This window comes from Boleophthalmus pectinirostris, unplaced genomic scaffold (genome assembly GCF_026225935.1).
Source record: "Boleophthalmus pectinirostris isolate CB_2022bp ecotype Guang Dong unplaced genomic scaffold, ASM2622593v1 HiC_scaffold_22, whole genome shotgun sequence".
Lineage (NCBI taxonomy): Eukaryota > Metazoa > Chordata > Actinopteri > Gobiiformes > Gobiidae > Boleophthalmus > Boleophthalmus pectinirostris.
In genome coordinates this window covers 396866-413681 of record NW_026571190.1, presented here as the reverse complement: position 1 = coordinate 413681, position 16816 = coordinate 396866, and the positions used below count along the sequence as shown (strand labels likewise).

The 16816-nt window shown below is 39.1% G+C and overlaps 1 protein-coding gene across 1 annotated transcript in view; it reads left to right on the top strand.

Annotated features, from left to right (window-relative positions):
* LOC129410325 (beta-1,3-galactosyltransferase 1-like) overlaps nt 1-14142 on the top strand; it is a 38340-nt gene extending 24198 nt beyond the window's left edge. The window contains exon 2 of the mRNA XM_055158124.1: nt 12069-14142. Within this exon, the coding sequence (XP_055014099.1) occupies nt 12069-13374 (1306 nt within the window). The 3' untranslated portion in view covers nt 13375-14142. The remainder of the gene's footprint in view (nt 1-12068) is intronic.
* The last annotated feature ends 2674 nt before the right edge of the window (nt 14143-16816 follow it).

Genomic DNA, 16816 nt, shown 5'->3' with positions numbered 1-16816 from the left:
AGAATTTATGTCCCGAATTTGGTACTAATCCAATAATGTTGACGTTTCACGTCTATGCTAGGGGGCGCTATAGAGTTCACTTTAATTAGATTTCATATTTCATTACATTCAGGTCTGGATCACGCAATTGTGATTTGAATTTGAGTTCTCTAGGCCAATGCCTGTGGCCGTGACAGGTCACCGAAAAAACAGGAAATGAAGGCGTTATTCGCCGACGTGCTACGGGCGAACCGTAAGGAGTATTCCAAAAAAAGTTGAAAATTTCTGTGAGTTCATGTCTGTAGATGTGACATGTCAAATCTGAGCTCATTTGGACCAAACCCCGGGGAGTTTAATTTTTTTGTAGACCCCCAAGTCAAAACGGCGGCGAATTTTTGATCCAATATGGCCGACTTCCTGTTCGTCATAGGGGTGCACAATGATTGGCTTTTTTGTTTGTCTCCTTGAGTTCTATCCCTGCTCCGAATTTCGTGACCGTACGACAAAATATGCGTGTCAGCCTCCCAGTCATGTCAAAATTTTGAAATTTCAAGGGGGCGCTGTTGAGTGGGGGGGCTTTGGGCATTGTCGCGATGCCCGTTTTATTGAATTTTTCGCCGGACCGGTCGATCTGGACCCCAGTTTGGGGACTTTTCGTCCATGTTCAGGGGGTCAAAAATGCGATTCAATGTGGGGAAAAAGAATAATGAATAATAAAAATAAAGAAACCGACGAAGAACAACACCCCTCGCCCCTAACTTTGTTAGAAAAATAAAGAAACCGACGAAGAACAACACCCCTCGCCCCTAACTTTGTTAGTGGGCGAGGGCCAATGAAATGACACCCACACCCCTTCTCACACTGTGTTGCCCAGAAGTTGTTGAGTTGTTCAGAAATAAGTAACATGTCAAATGTCCTTGTCCTAATGTAGGCCGCTGTATTTGTGTAGTTGTGACAATTCAAACTCCTTCCCTTGCCTCCTCAAGAGCTTTAGGACACCACTTAATATAGCACCTTTGAGTAACAGCTGAAAATTTGAGTATTGAGGAAAGGAATTTAGAAAAAGGAAGTGAGCAAAGAGGAAGGACCCTTGATAAGATAATATTTCTTTCATACTTTTTTCAACTAAACCCAACGATCTATGCTCTAATCACAAATATCAACTTTTCAAAATCGATATCCACTGTTCCAAAAATTTACACTTTGAAAACACATCAAATCTCAATGTGAAAAAAACATGTTGGATATCTATACAAATCTGGACAAGGCAATGTCTCAGGAACAAAAGGATGCTCCTCTTTTAATAGAAATGAACAACAGGTGCATTAGAGCAACATCAATGAGAAAACAGGACTGGTTTTGCATGTGGAGGTCATTTCAAGATTTAAATTTTGGCTGTTTTTTTTTTTACTAGTGCTGCTTTGACTACAGTGATCATCACTACTGGGAGTATGAGGCCGTTCCTTAACCCTACAGAAGTTGCACAGATTGTCCAACTTCTTCAGATGGCACACTAGACGTGCCGTTGCATGGTGATTTAATGTATCTCCCAGCACAATCTCCAGAACATGGAGCAGATTTCAGGAGACAGGCAGTTACTCTAGGAGAGCAGGATAGGGCCGTAGAAGGTCCTCATCCCATCAGCCAGACCCATATCTGCTCCTTTGTGCAGAAGGAAGAGGTTGAGCACTGCCAATGCCCGACACAATGTCTCTGCCCAAACAATCAGAAACAGACTTCATGAGGCTGGCTACATCCTGTAGTGGGTCCTGTGCTCAACTCCCAACAATGTGGAGCTCCACTGGCATTTGCTAAAGGACACCAGAATTGGCAAGTCCACCACTGGTGCCCTGTGCTTTTAGTTTATTTATTTACCTGGGCAGGTTAATTGATTGATTGTATTTAATAGACCTTTGCTATCAACTTCTCACAGGTGAGAGAAGGTTTGGTGGTGGGTCTGGGGAGGCATATCTAAAAAATACACAATATGTAAAACATATAATTCTTGCAGTTTGTGAAATGTCCATCTTGTCTTCAGTGGTGGACAACAACAAAGCTGAGTGAGAGGCTTAAGCAGAGGCTTTCCTGTTGTGTATCCTGAGCTCACTTGGCTCCCCTGGAGACTGCTGTGATGCTGCAGGAGCCCAGGACACAGAGGAGCGACACTTTTGTCCTGAGGACTGCTATTCCCCTCAAACAGCCCTAACACTGGATATCTGATCACTTTACCTGTTCAGCTGCTAATTTTTATTTGAGCTTTCTATTATTATTATTAGGCCCGAGCGCCAGAGGATGGCGAAGGGCCTATTAGTATCGCAAAGCGATGCTCCTATAAATGAAATGGCGCGACGTGACTCCTCCATAGTGACCATAAACCCTCGCCATGACGTAGCAATGCACCAGAGGTTTCCGAAAATGTATAGTTTGTTGGCCAAAAAAAAGTGGAACATTGTTCTCGTATCAGAATATTATTCTTTCTTTCTTCTTATTTTTTTTCTCCTAATCAACTCACCCATTTTTCACCCACTAAACAATGACGAAAAGTCCAGAAATTTTGCCATCTGGTAAAACGTGCGCTTCTCTAAGTTTTGACTATTTCCATTTTCAAAACATAAATAAAATGGCTCGTCAGCGCCCCCAAACAACTCAAAAATGCATTAGAGAATACGAATGACACAAAAAAAAAAGACAAGGAAAAAATATTTTTACACCAACACCATCCGCTCCACTAGAGGGCAGTAATATTTGCTTACAGTTTCGTATGCTTTTACAAACTCCTCCGAGGGCGTTCACCCGAACGAGCTCAAATTTGGTCCACATTATCTCAAGGGGGGAATATAAAAAGTTATAAAAATTTTACAGTCTGTGAGCAGTGAAGCGACAAAAAATGCACACAATTTTGGAGATTTCTGGAGATTTACAAATTGCTCCCATTTGCTCCAGCAAACTCCGATTTCAATAAAATTTGAAACAATTGTTAAACTTTCTGCCTTAAAGCTTCTTAATGTTAAAAAAATTAATTTGGTACATTAGCCCCCCCTATAGATTGAAACTAAATTTAATATGGGAGAAATTTTTTATTTTTTTTTTTAATTTCTGAAATTTTCAGAAAACTTCAGTTTTGGCATCCTGATCCAAAAAGTCAATGACACCCTTGCCATATTTTTTATGATGTTGCCATAGCGATGACATAAACTCTTCATGTTATTCCAATGGTAAGATCACCCAGTCGGACAAACTTTGGCCGATTTTACTCAAATTTTAATCGTGGATCCACACCCTGACTATGAACACACTGATCTAAGAAAAATGGGTGCAATAGCGCCCCCTACAAAATTTGTCTGGAAAAATATTTTAATTGTCATAGATATACAAAATTTGGTACCCACATTTGTGACATGGTCTCGATTAAAAAACTCAGGTTTAGGTTTAAGCTTAGGGTTATTAGGGTTAGTGTGGGGTGTGGTGTTTGCGGGGTGCTGTGTTTGCGGGGTGCTGTGCTTGCAGGGCGCGGTGTTTGCGGGACGCGGCTTTTGCAGGGCGCGGCGTAGGCGCATGCCAGGGCCGATTATCTCCACTTGCGGCTATATTCATTATTATTATTATTATTATTATTATTATTATTATTATTATTATTATTATATATTACTGCTCAATGCACTTTAACTGCCTCAGAATAGTAAATAGTATTGGTTTGCTTGATTGATTGATTGATTGATTGATTGATTGATTGATATCTAGTTGTTTTAACTATCCACATCTTCTTTGAGCTCAGGTCCAGGAGATGCTTTTATGAGTGTTTGTCAGTTTTGAAAGGACCAGAGACAGCAGTGGATTGCACAATTGGGACTTGTACAGTACTCAGCAGTTTCTATGATTTAAAATGTAACTACTTACAAAAAGAAGGCAAGAATTATACACAATTACAAGTGCAGGTTTAAAAATCTACTATTAAAACAACAGTTACCCCCAAAATCTACTTGATTACAGTAAAATAAGTATTTAGTAATTAGTTACTTTCCAGCCCTGCTGGTCATATGCACATTTACATTTTGAAATGATTATGCAAAGAACTAGGCTGAGCAGTGTTTTTCTCCAGCTGTGAGCAGAAAATAAGGAAACAGCCGGAGAACAGGTTGGTCCGGTGATCACTTACATACTTAAGTATCACCATCCCTTTGTCTCAGCCTTACCTGATTCTGAGAAAAAGGCTGTTGTAGTTATCAGCTTTTGTTGTCAGTTATTGTCTCATATAAATCTATGGATGCCAGTTGATTAAATTAAATATTAAAACGTCAGTGTAGAGTGGACAGTTGTGTTGTTTCCACATGAAAGCTTGTGTGCTGAAAGACCAAATCGGCCCAAAAACTATTTTTTTCAAAAGAGCAATGAAGTTTTAGGAGTCGATTCCCACCTGCTCCAGTATATCGGAGTAAAAATCACCACAACAAAATAGAGAAGTCAAATGTATCGCACATCTAATACTAATCAATACTAAAACTAATATCAGTACTGGAAAAAATCACATTAACAGGACAAAACTTGAGCTTGTGTTTTGTGCCAAATGACTACGAGACACTGCTGATTCCTATCACTGATTAAGAAAATGAAATAGGAAAAGGAAGAAAGTATGTCACAGTGGCGTACTAGTCCATGTGGTCTTATACTTGTTTTGTTTTAGTACTGATGCCTGCTCAAAGGAGAATCTAGTTTTGATTACTAGTTTTAGTATGGAATAGCATATTTTACTATCGAATAGCAATGTCATCTGTTCATAATTTATCCAAAAAGAACACAGAACAAAGGCAGACACAAACAAATTTTTCTTGCATTAAAACAAAGACTGGGAGTGCTTGAGTTTCTAAAAATAGACACCATATAAAACATCTCTAATACAGTTTTATCAGTTACAGGTGCAAAGTAACTCAACTCTAAAGTGTCTGTGTGGCTGCATGGTTGTTATTTGTCTTGTAGAATTTATGGCATTTTTGCTCCACTGAACCTCGTCATTAAAGAATTCTGCAAACTTATTGCACTTAGATGTGAAATTATTTCTAACGGCAGTGTAGTGGAGCTGTTACGGACCAAAAAAGTGCCCAATTGTTCACTTTTATGATACAAGCATGAAACTTTGCCAGATTATTAACATCCCTAGGATCAACTGGATATGGAACCAAGCCCAAGTCAACCCTGGAGCCGAGTACTGCGCATCTCACAAAATGGCTGTCATGGAAACGAGGCTGGGAGCTCAATTACTGCTTAAACTGACTTTTTTGGAAAATAATGTTAAAATATCACATAGATTATAAAGAAGAATATGTATTCTGAAGGTACTAGCTACTGCAAAGCGGTTTTCAATGCTGTTTTTTGAAAAGGTGAAGTCAAAAAGTGAAAGTAAAAATTAAATCACTAAAAAAAAATTGCTACTAAACTAATGGTGTTTTTTTTAAAGGTGCATTCTGTAACTTTTCTGGTCTCCATGGAGAGTGTTATTGCTTTGTCTGGAATGTTTCACAGTATGGTTTTAAACCTTTCTATCTTCATGGAGACTAAACTAGACCAAATTACAGGTCAGATCTGTGGAGAGGTGACCTCGCTCACAGTCAGAATGTCTGTATTTCTAGGTATTTTTGAGATATAAAACCACCTGTAATTGAATAAATGTAAAGTAGAGTTGTTTAATGTCACACTGTGGAACATTCCAGGCAGAGCCATGACATCTCCATAGAAACAAGCAGGTGACAAACCCCGAATCAAAAAGTCACACAGTGCATCTTTAATAGTGTCATTTACTGTTTCTAGTGCTGTTTTGATCATTTTAGAGCAAAATAGGTAAATCTGCAATAGAATCTGAAGAAAAATGTGTAAAAAGAGAGTGTGTGAACTCTAGTGGCCTCTGTGGTATCAAGTACTATGTGACATCACGTAGGACTGCCCTAATTACAGCCAGTTGTTTCTGTTTACAAATCCCTGGCTGTAGGAGAATTTGTTTTGTGGATACCTGTTAGAGCAATCACACTGTTCCTTATACCCCCTAGCCCCGCCCCTCTCTCCTTTCACTCTCTTCTTTACTCCTCCAGGTACCACCATGGATCTATTAAAATTAGTGCTGTCATGCGATTAAAAAAATTGAGAGATTAATTAATTATGATCTGTAATTAATTAATCTAATTAATCTCTTTTTAATCTCACCTAAAAAATGCTGAGAAAAGCCTTCAATTTGAGGTATTTTCATTTAAATTCATAATTATATTATTGTGGCAGATCAAAAGACTGATATAGAACAAAAAAAGTGACTTTATAAAGTCATTTATTGTTTAACAAATCTCTGGCTGTTGAGCCCAAGTCTCCATGAATAAGAAACTGTTTGCTGTAAAGCAGCAAAGATGAGGAAATCTGAACATAATAACTTTTGTCTACTTAAAGACAATAAAAAGTCCAGTCTTTCCTTAACCATATTAAAAATATTATTGATAGAGAAATGCTTTATATATGAGATCACTGGTCTTAGTCCTTGTTTTAGTCCTGGTTTAGACCTGCTTTAGTCCTACTTTAGTCCTAGTTTAGTCCTGGAATGGGTTTGTCCTGGTTTTAGTCCTGGTGTTAGTTCTGGTTTAGTCCTGGTTTAGTCCTGGTGTTAGTTCTGGTTTAGTCCTGGATTAGTCCTGGTTTAGTCCTGGTGTTAGTTCTGGTTTAGACCTGGTTTAGACCTGGTTTTAGTTCTGGTTTTAGTTCTGGTTTAGTCCTGGTTTAGACCTGGTTTAGACCTGGTTTAGTCCTGGACTGGGTTAGTCCTGGTTTTAGTCTTGGTGTTAGTTCTGGTTTAGAGGCGCACAGGAGGAAGCGCGGTTTACGCAGCGTATGCGAGAAAACGTACGCGGCGCACGGGAGCACGTCGGTGTCCGCGCAGTAACTACGGAAAGAAACGTGGTCCGCGCGTTCTCAGGTTAATGACGATGATGAAGGTGTGTGTTTGTTTGTGTGTGTTTGTATTTGTGTGTGTTTGTGTGCGTGTCCCCTCATGTGGCAGGTCACTAGGACAGTAGTGCAGACATCATGAGCCTATGCAGGTTGTTTTCACCAGTGACATTTAAATTGTAGGCGATTTTATGTTTGTTATTTTCTTTTATATTTCACGTCGGGAGAATAATTTCCAAGACACTAATGCGTTTTTACCTGTGCACTGCTGGCTCTGTTCTACTGGCTCTTTGACCTCGTCCATTGTGACTGACGCCGCCAACATGAACATGATGTTTACATCGCTCTTACTGCGCGCGTGTGGGTTTTCGGCAATGAGTGGAATTACTGAAATAAAAAAAATTATAAATGTGTTTTTTTGTGTGTGTGTTGTTGTCCCAACAACACATAAAAACAGATTTTATAATAAAGCAACTCGCATACAGAAACAGTAAAGTTAGAGATTAAAAATGAGATTAACGCGATTAAAAAACATAACGCGCTAAATATGACTGTAATTAATTAATCGCAATTAACGCGATAATGTGACACCCCTAATTAAAATAACTGGATACAGTGTTGTTGCTTGTAGCTGCCTCCAGTTGACGTAATGTCACTCACTGGAACTTCAGCAGAAAAAATCCCATGGGCCGAGACAAGATTTTTCTCATAGAGTCTGTCAGATTTGTCTGACAGATCACCTACAGCTTTCAAAAATATCAGATTGTTGGCAATTTTTACCTATTTTTAGATCATAAACTTTTTTTCAGCTCAAAATCCTTCAGTTGTTTTAAAAAATGCTTTATAATCGTTAGCTTTGGCTCCGCTCTAGCTCCTCTCGCTCTGATTGGTCAAAGCGAATACGTGATACACGAGCCCGCGCTCCATGTGTGCGTTCGCATGCATTCGCGTGTGCCAGAGGGAGAAAAGACACTACTGCACATGCTCAGTCAGTCCACAGCCACCAGAAGTACCTAGCCAGGCTAAAGGCTAATCTGGGATCATGCACCATTGAGCTCGGACCATTGACTTGAATGGGCGGCCATTTTGGAACCTGGGGGACTGGCTACCACTGAGTTTATCAGCTTGATTTGAAATGTGTTTGTGGGCGGAGTTTAGGTGTTTAGTCCTATTTTAAGGCAAAAGTAAAACTTCATGAAAATTAAAATTTTCTACCTTCATTTCTCTCTCCTCCTCGTCTTTCTTTAGCCTGTAGGTTCAATGCTCTTCGGTCTTCCTTTTAGTTTCCTGCTTCAAATGGTGAAAAGACGACTGAAAATCTGAGAGTAAAAGTACAGTTACACAGCAAAACATTTACTCAGTTACAAGTACTACTGCGAAACTTGTGCATGAGTAAAAGTATAAAATACACACATAAAAACTACTAACTACACAAATAAAACCTGAAGCTGACTTAAGTTTCTTTAATGCAGTCTTGATATGATATGGACATTACGCCTGCTTGTTACCATGGAGATTGCCTGAAATATTCAGCAGGCATTAAACCTATGTATATATATATATACAGTATATATATAGACAAGTTTAATGCCATACTGAGGAACAATATAACACTGCCATTTTCGCTCCCAGCTGAAAAGTTACATAGTACATCTTTAATACTACTAAGAATTTTATGCCTAAAAATCTCTATGCATTAATATGTAAATTGCCAGTGTGTAAATGACCTTGGATCTGCTCTTACATTGTCACTGTTTTCTTTTATTGTCACAGCGACAGATTTAAATTTGGCATGTGCCACAAATAAACCACAACCATCACCAAATTAATTAAGCAGAGGTGGATGGTTCATTCCAGTAATCCCACACCAGACTGAGAACACCAGTGAAACTGTGGAGATGGTGATTTGAGATTATGACCAAATTAAGACAAGATTTGACCAGGTTTTGTGACAGGTTTTGTCATATTTTCATTGTGACCTCTCAGTCTGGAACGAGCTGTAGATATTCAGACTATAATCTCATCTAAAGAGGAGGCTCTGTTCACACCAGTACTGCAGTAAGATATGGATTGTAATAAAGATATAAACCTATTATTAAGACCACAAATTTACTATGTTTTAGTGTCAAATGTTAAAATGAAAGTCTAATTAAATAAATATTTGCTTAAACTGCTGAAATAATGTTTTTTTCTTCCTATAATGTGAGATATACAGATTATGTAAAAGGACAATGCAATTTAACCTCTTTAAAGGTGCACAATGAGTGTGTATACTTGCACATCAGTATCCCGGTTATGATCGGGATCACGTGTGGATGCAGAAGCCTGTGCTGGGAGATACAAATGGGCAAAGGCAAATTTGGCATGTACAGGTTCATGCAAATGTGATGGCAGCTGCGCTGAGAAATACTTTGAATAAGGTTAATGATTTACAGTAGATCTGTGTTCTGTGTTTGGGGTTAAGCCTCGCTTGCATGCAGCATTTAATTACCATTGTGAAATATGATATGGCACTTACAGATCTTTAGAGATGGTTAAATTGTTTTTGTTCTCAAAAAAACAATAAATATAACATATTAATCAAAACATATTTGATTAACCCACACAACCCTTACATTCTCGAGGAAAACGGTCACATGACCTCTTTAATGCTTTGGAGTTTAGAAATAAATGGTTGTTTAACATTACAAAGTGGATAACTAAACAAATTAGATTATAAGAAATGGCTTGTGCAGTATTTTTTATGCCAGCCTCATATTCATGTTGTCCATTTAGTGACATGTGCAGTTCTCAGCTCCAGTGTTACATTACTTTCATGCTTGTACCATAAAAGCTAATTATTTTGGTCCTTAACAGCTCCACTGGTGGAGCTGGAGGGTCTGTTAATCTGTTTACTGTTGCAAACAGGACACGAGAGTTCCATCCATTTTTTTTCCATTTATCCGGGGCCGGGTTGTGGGGACAGCAGTCTAAGCAGGGACTCCCAGACTTCCTTCACCCTGGACACGTCCTCCAGCTCCTCTGGGTGTACCCCGCGGTGTTCCCAGGCCAGTCCAGAGACATAGTCCCTCCAGTGTGTCCTGGGTCTTCCCCGGGGCCTCCTCCCAGCGGGACATGCGCTGAACACCTCCCAAGGGAGGCGCCCAGGAGGCATCCAGAGCAGATACCCATGCCACCTCAACTGGCTCCTCTCGACTTGGAGGAGCAGCGGCTCTACTCCGAGCTCTTTAGGTGTGACTGAGATCCTCACTCTATGTCTAAGGGAGCACCCAGCCACCCTGCGGAAGAAACTCATTTCGACCGCTTGTATCTGCGATCAAGTTCTTTCAGCATTTCTCAAAGCTCATGACCATAGGTGAAGAGAGGAACATAGATTCAGCAGTAAATTCGGCTTTCGGCTCAGCTCCCTCTTCACCACAACGGTCCAATGCAGCGACTGCATCACTGCTGACACTGCACCGATCCACCTGTCAATCTCACGCTCCATCCTCCCTTCACTCATGAACAAGACCCCGAAATACTGGAACTCCTCCACTTGAGGCAAAAACTCTCACCCACCTGGAGAGGGCAAGACATCTTTTTTCCAGTTGAGAACCATGGCCTCAGATTTGGAGGAGTTGATGCTTATCCCAACCACTTCACACTTGGCTGCAATCCGCCCCAGTGCACCTTGCAGGTCCTGGTTTGATGAACCCATCAGGACAACATCATCCATGGACAGCATGAGATGGAGAGATGAGATCCTGTGGTCCCCAAACCAGATTCTGTCCATAAATACAATGAGCAGAACTGGTGACAAAGGGCAGCCCTGGCGGTGCCCATGCACTGGGAACAGGTTTGACTTAGTGTCGGTAATGAACACAGCTCCTGTTACGGTCATACAGGGACTGGACAGCCCTTAGCAAAGTGCCCCGAACCCCATACTCCCGGAACCCCCCCTGCAGGAGACCACGAAAGACATGGTCGAATGCCTTCTCCAGATCCACATCCAGATCCAGGAGGAGCAGTGTGGACACGAGAGTTGTTACTGCAATTTCCAATAATGTCAGAAAAGTACCTCTCTCTTGTTCTACCTAAACTGTGGTTGTACATGTGCATCTTTTCTCTGTAAATTTCATAGTGAACCTGGAGGTTTGATTTAAGCCATTTCCGTTCAGCCCTCCAGCAATTCCTTTTTTCTGCCCTGACTGAGCTATCAATCCTCCATGGAGCTTTTTGCTTATCTAAGTCACAGAGTTAAACAAATCATCAACATTAGAAGATGAGGGCGATTTCAAAGTTTATCATTTCTGTGAACAGTGCATCTGTGTTATCAGGGCAACATCAGCCACATTGAAATATTTACACCCTTCGTAATGAGCAGGTCCAGAGTGTGCCCTCTATTGTGTTTGGGCTCACTGATATCAGACAAGAAGTTTCACTGACAGCACTGAACTCTTCAGTATTTTTGTTACACACATTATTCACATGTACATTCAAATCACCAGTAATGATAAAACCATCAAAGTCTGTGCAGACAACTGAAAGCATTTCTGTAAAATCACCAATAAAACTTGACAGTGCTGAGGAAGTTTGTATATGACTATGTAGAGTCTGCAGGGTGATTGTTTTAGCTCCATTTTGAAGGAAACATACTCAAATGATGAAAACAACTCAAATTGTCATTCTATGCATAACCAGAAGTAAAAAATACATAAACACCTCCACCTTGCTCGTGTTTCAGATTTAAATTTGAAGTTGGGAGGGGCTGATTCCAATCGCACTGCATTACCCGTGTTTTGATCAGTTAAAAACACAAAGTCAAGAGTGCACTACTTTTTTACTTACTGGACACTCAGAAACCCCTAAAAATGGCATGTCTCCTAAATAGTGCCCTCAGTAAGTAACAATGTGGATACTCGGACACAGTCAATAATCTAATAAATGCTTGAATCAGGTAACAGTTATTAGATAGGCATTTGAACATTTGAACAACACTAGATAGGCAAAAAACACATTGACAGGACAAATTTTGAGCTTCCCTGAAGTTTTATTGTCTGTTTGAGATTCATCAGAACCAGTATAAGATCTCATGGATCTCTCAAAGACAAATGTATCCTGGATCCCACTGGATTTCTTTCGTAAATAATGTTTTTGTACTAATTTCTTTCTTTTTTTCTTTTTTTTTTTAGACTGTCGCTGCACCGTTTTGCCTCCTGTTTCCAGCTCCTCCTGCTGTGCCTGGGCCTCCTGTTCTTCAGCTTCATTTTGTTGGGCATGTCGGGCAGCATGTCATGGTGGAACACGGTCCCCCTGGATCAGTACTACCAACGACTTCTCAAACAGCATGGGTACAACAGGAAAGGATTCAGGCCCCCTGCTTTCCGTGATGCTCATCAACCTGTGCAGCTCCTGGTACAGACCTCTGCTTCCCCCAACGAGCTGACCACCAAACCAGAAGCACCCGCTCTGGCAACCAAACCCAAACCAGAAGCACCCTCTCCAGCAACCAAACCAGAAGTACCTGCTCCAGCAACAAAACCCCAACCCAAACCTAAACCAGAGACACCCACTTCAGCCTCCCAACCCCAACCAGAAGAACCTGCTCTGGCCATCAAACCCAAAGGAGAAGCATCTGCTCCAGCTACAAAACCCCCACTTCTCCACTTTCACATTGCCTATGCCCCAAACTATCACTTCATCATGGACAACGCTGATGCGTGCAAGAACCATCCCTTCCTGGTTCTAATGGTTCCAGTGGCACCCACAAATGTAGATGCACGAGATGCCATTCGTCAGACGTGGGGTAAGGAGTCCAGGGTGCAGGGGGAGCAGGTGCTGACTCTGTTCATGCTGGGACTGGCCAAGGGTCCTCAGGCCGACCAGCAGAGCCTCCAGCAGGAGAATGACCAGCACCATGACCTCATCCAGAGCGATTTTGTAGACTCATATGTCAACCTCACCATCAAGACCATGGTGATCATGCACTGGCTCTCCATGCACTGCACCAACGCCGTCTTTGCCATGAAGATTGACTCAGACATGTTTTTGAATATAGACAATCTTGTGGACATGCTAAAAAAGCCTGAAATACCCAGAGTGAACTATTTAACTGGGATGCTGATGGTGAACCGTCCAGTGGTACGATCCAAAAACTCAAAATGGTATGTGTCAGAAGAGATGTACCCTGAGCACACCTATCCGACCTACTGCCTGGGCATGGGCTACATCTTCTCCAGTGACCTCCCAAGTAAATTTGTGGAGGTCTCCAAGACAATCAAACCTTTTAACATTGAGGATGCTTACATTGGAATGTGTATGACAAAGCTGGGTCTGAGTCCAACATCTCCCCCACAGCCTTGGCAGTTTCAGGCATATAACTCAAAATATAACCGTTGCCAATTCTCCAGGGTCATCACCTACATCCTGCACTCCTCACAGCAGCTGCTCCAGTTCTGGACAGACTTGAAGAAATCTGGTCCACCCTGTCCAGAATGACACCACGAATCTGAGGTGCAGTGGAGTGGGAGTGTGGGTGGGTACAGTATGTGCTGGCCACATGGACTGCATTCATTCATACAGCCTGATCTGGGACTTGACCTGCATTCTGCCAGAACAAAGTCATGTATGAACAAAGTCACAACTGCTTTTCCAGCATTTTTGATCTGGTCATTTCTCAGGTAATTTACCAGAATATGCACGGAATGTGTGAATAAAGCCAAGGAATAATGAAGGCTGGTATGAAGTATCAGAGGTGTAGAAGCCACCTTAACCTTTTTGCACTGTTGTCTGTACAACATGTGGGCCCGGTCAAGCAGAAGTAAACAGCAAGGCCAAAAATTCAAGTTAATGCATCTGATATCAAAATGTATTCAACAGATACATATGTACTCTAGTTTATGAAACTGTTGACCTTTTTTCTGTACCATTTTTGGTTCTAAAGTTCCATACATTTTAAACAGACCATGTATGAAACATGGAACAAAAATTATTTCCCAAATTTCAAAGACCTGCAAATCATGTCAATAAATGGATGTATTTCATCATATCTTGTGTTATTCCATCTTTGAACTGTTGATGAAGGTACATGATTTTTCAAAAAAATGTATTTAAAATGATATAAATTTGCTTGGAAGGACTGACATATTTTATAGAAATAGTTTCCTTTCATTTTGAAGTAATATTAAAGTATTCAGAAGAAAAAAGCGACAAATGATGTAAAATCATGCACCTTAAACTTGTTTGTACAATTTTCCCTCCGTTACTTTTCCCTCCGTTACCATGACCTTTCTTAATAAAAAATCTCATGACTCAAAAAGTCAGAGGTTTTTAAACCTAATCTTGTACCATATGGTAGAAAACTATATGAAGCAAATATTCAAACCAGTTTGTTAAGGATATGTAAGTGAGAACCAAGAGTTATCACTGTTTGGATTTATTGCCCAAAAAGTGCTGCATATTTCATTACCTCTGTTACTGACATGAGTTTTTAAAAATTTTTGTCAACAACTTGAAAGAATATCACAGGTTTAACTTGACCCTGTTGGAGTGTTAACTCTTTTCTACATTCTGATACCATATACAATTTACAAATGTATATGGTAATGTTTGTTCGCGTTACTCGTATAATCAAATAATTACAGCTCTGGGAAGGAAATGGAAGCAACAAATAAATCAAGGGTTTTATAAACTTTCAGTGTGTAAACCATCAACAAAAAAATCTATTTGGATGAAAGGAATAAAAATAAACCAACAAATAAATAAATTTTATTTATCATATAACTCATTAAAGACAACCCCTTACAATACATTTAGAAAGTGGGAGGACATAATTGACTCTCCTTTACCATGGGAGTGGATTTTTAAATTAATTTACAATACCAATATTGATGTACAAAATAGATTTTTTCAAATCAAAATAATATACAATTTTCTGCCTACAAGGAAAATGTAAAAATTTGGAATATGATAGATACTGATGAATGCCGTTTTTGCTGTTTGGAAGTAGAGTCGACTGAACATCTGTTTTGGTACTGCCACATTGTATCTTCTTTTTGGAGTGAGGCAGAGAAGATGTGTTTGGAGTTGGGTTTGGTTTTCAAGTTGGACTTAGCCTCTACCTTACTAGGAGATTTTGAAAATAGAAGTGATCCTGTCAATTTAATTATAACCCGAGGAAAACGTTTTATTTTTAAAGCAAAAAACCAATTCTCACTTAATATTAATTATTTAAAAAAAATATATTTATCAGTACTTAACCTGGGAAGGTTATACAATTGAAACAGACAAAGAAAAAAAAAAGTATAAAAAGAGATGGGAAGTTCTTAAATACCTGGGAGAAAATTAGTATGTGATATATATGCTAATATATCTTATAAAACTGATGTCGGTCATAAAGATTTAAAGTAGGGATCTATATAATATTCATATATCTACTATTGGGACTACTGACACTACTACTGCTACTACTACCAATGATAATGATAATAATAATAATGAAATATTATTGTTGTAAGTATTGTAATTAATAGTAGAGATAATAATAGGTATTATGGATGTAATAATAATTAATAATAATAAAAATAGTAATAGTGATGAAAGGTAGTGGAAATAATAGGAATAATAGTGATAATAATAACAGTAATAATAATTAATAAAAAGAAATGCCTTTAGGGTTATGTTTTTTGAGATTGTGACATATGGTGAAAGATGATGAGGGGAACTGATGATGGTGAAAATAAATATTAGTTTGAGTATAGGGACTAATACATTTAAAAAATTATAATTTAAAAAGAAAAAAAAAAAAAAAAAAAAAGGGAAGGAAGAGAGACAAAAGGAACTTCAATTATAAATTGGCCGCAGTGTATCAATGTTCGGGAGCCTAGCGGTGTATTTATGTTGCACTATCACATTTAATCACATTTATATTGTTTTGATTTTGTGTTGGTGTGGGTGGTTGGGGGGAAATGGGGGGGCTTTTTTGTATTTGTTGTGGTGTTGTGGTTGTTGCTTTATGTTTTTGTTTTTATGTTGAATATTGCAATTGTTAAACGTTGATGTTTGTTTTGTTTTTTTGAATGTTATGTTCTGCTGTCTTTAATAATAAAAAATAAAAAAAGACCAACAAACACCTTAACAACAGTCAATCAGGAGTACGGGCATATCGTCACCCGCACTCCTGGGATAGAACTGTGTCTGTGTGTGTCCAGGAGGCCGAGGACAAATGTCCCTAACCAACATATAAGAACATTCACACATTCTCCCTCTTTTCTGCATCACTCAAGGAAAAGCAAAAAACTAAAGCACAATCCAATTTCCCTTTATCAGAGAATCATGTAGCTCCATAAAATGCTTCTTTATAAAAACAGATATGTAGATAATAGGGGTGGGACTGGATTAATAAAATTAATCTAATTAATTAAGGCTTTGTAATTAATTAATTTTAATTAATTGCAAAAGAATATTTGCCACAAAAGCAACATTTATTTTATGTAAATGAATTTTAGTGGACGACTTCATCAAATAATACACATAGCTCTTTTAATGTCTAGAAAAATGGCTAGAAAAAATAAATTGCATTTCATTTCAAAACAGTAGACAAAGATAAGGTCTGTGTCCAAAACTGAAGAGTCTAAAGTTAAAGTGCCATTTTACTTTAAGATTAACATTTAACATTTTACTTGTTAACTCCTGAACATTGACTTCTTGATGTTGTGCAAATGGTAAAAAAAAAAAAAAGAACATACCCTTGCGTACATGTGGCTAAAAGTTAACAGTGCAACAGTGCACAACAAACAGTGCATAACAACAGTGCACAGCGAACACATTTGCCACACAATATCTCCATTTCTATTGTTTCTCCTTCTCTTTCAGTCAGTTGCTTAAACAAACTAGCCTGTTCACATTTTTCAGAGTTCAAGGCAGATCTCTTTTTTGTTAC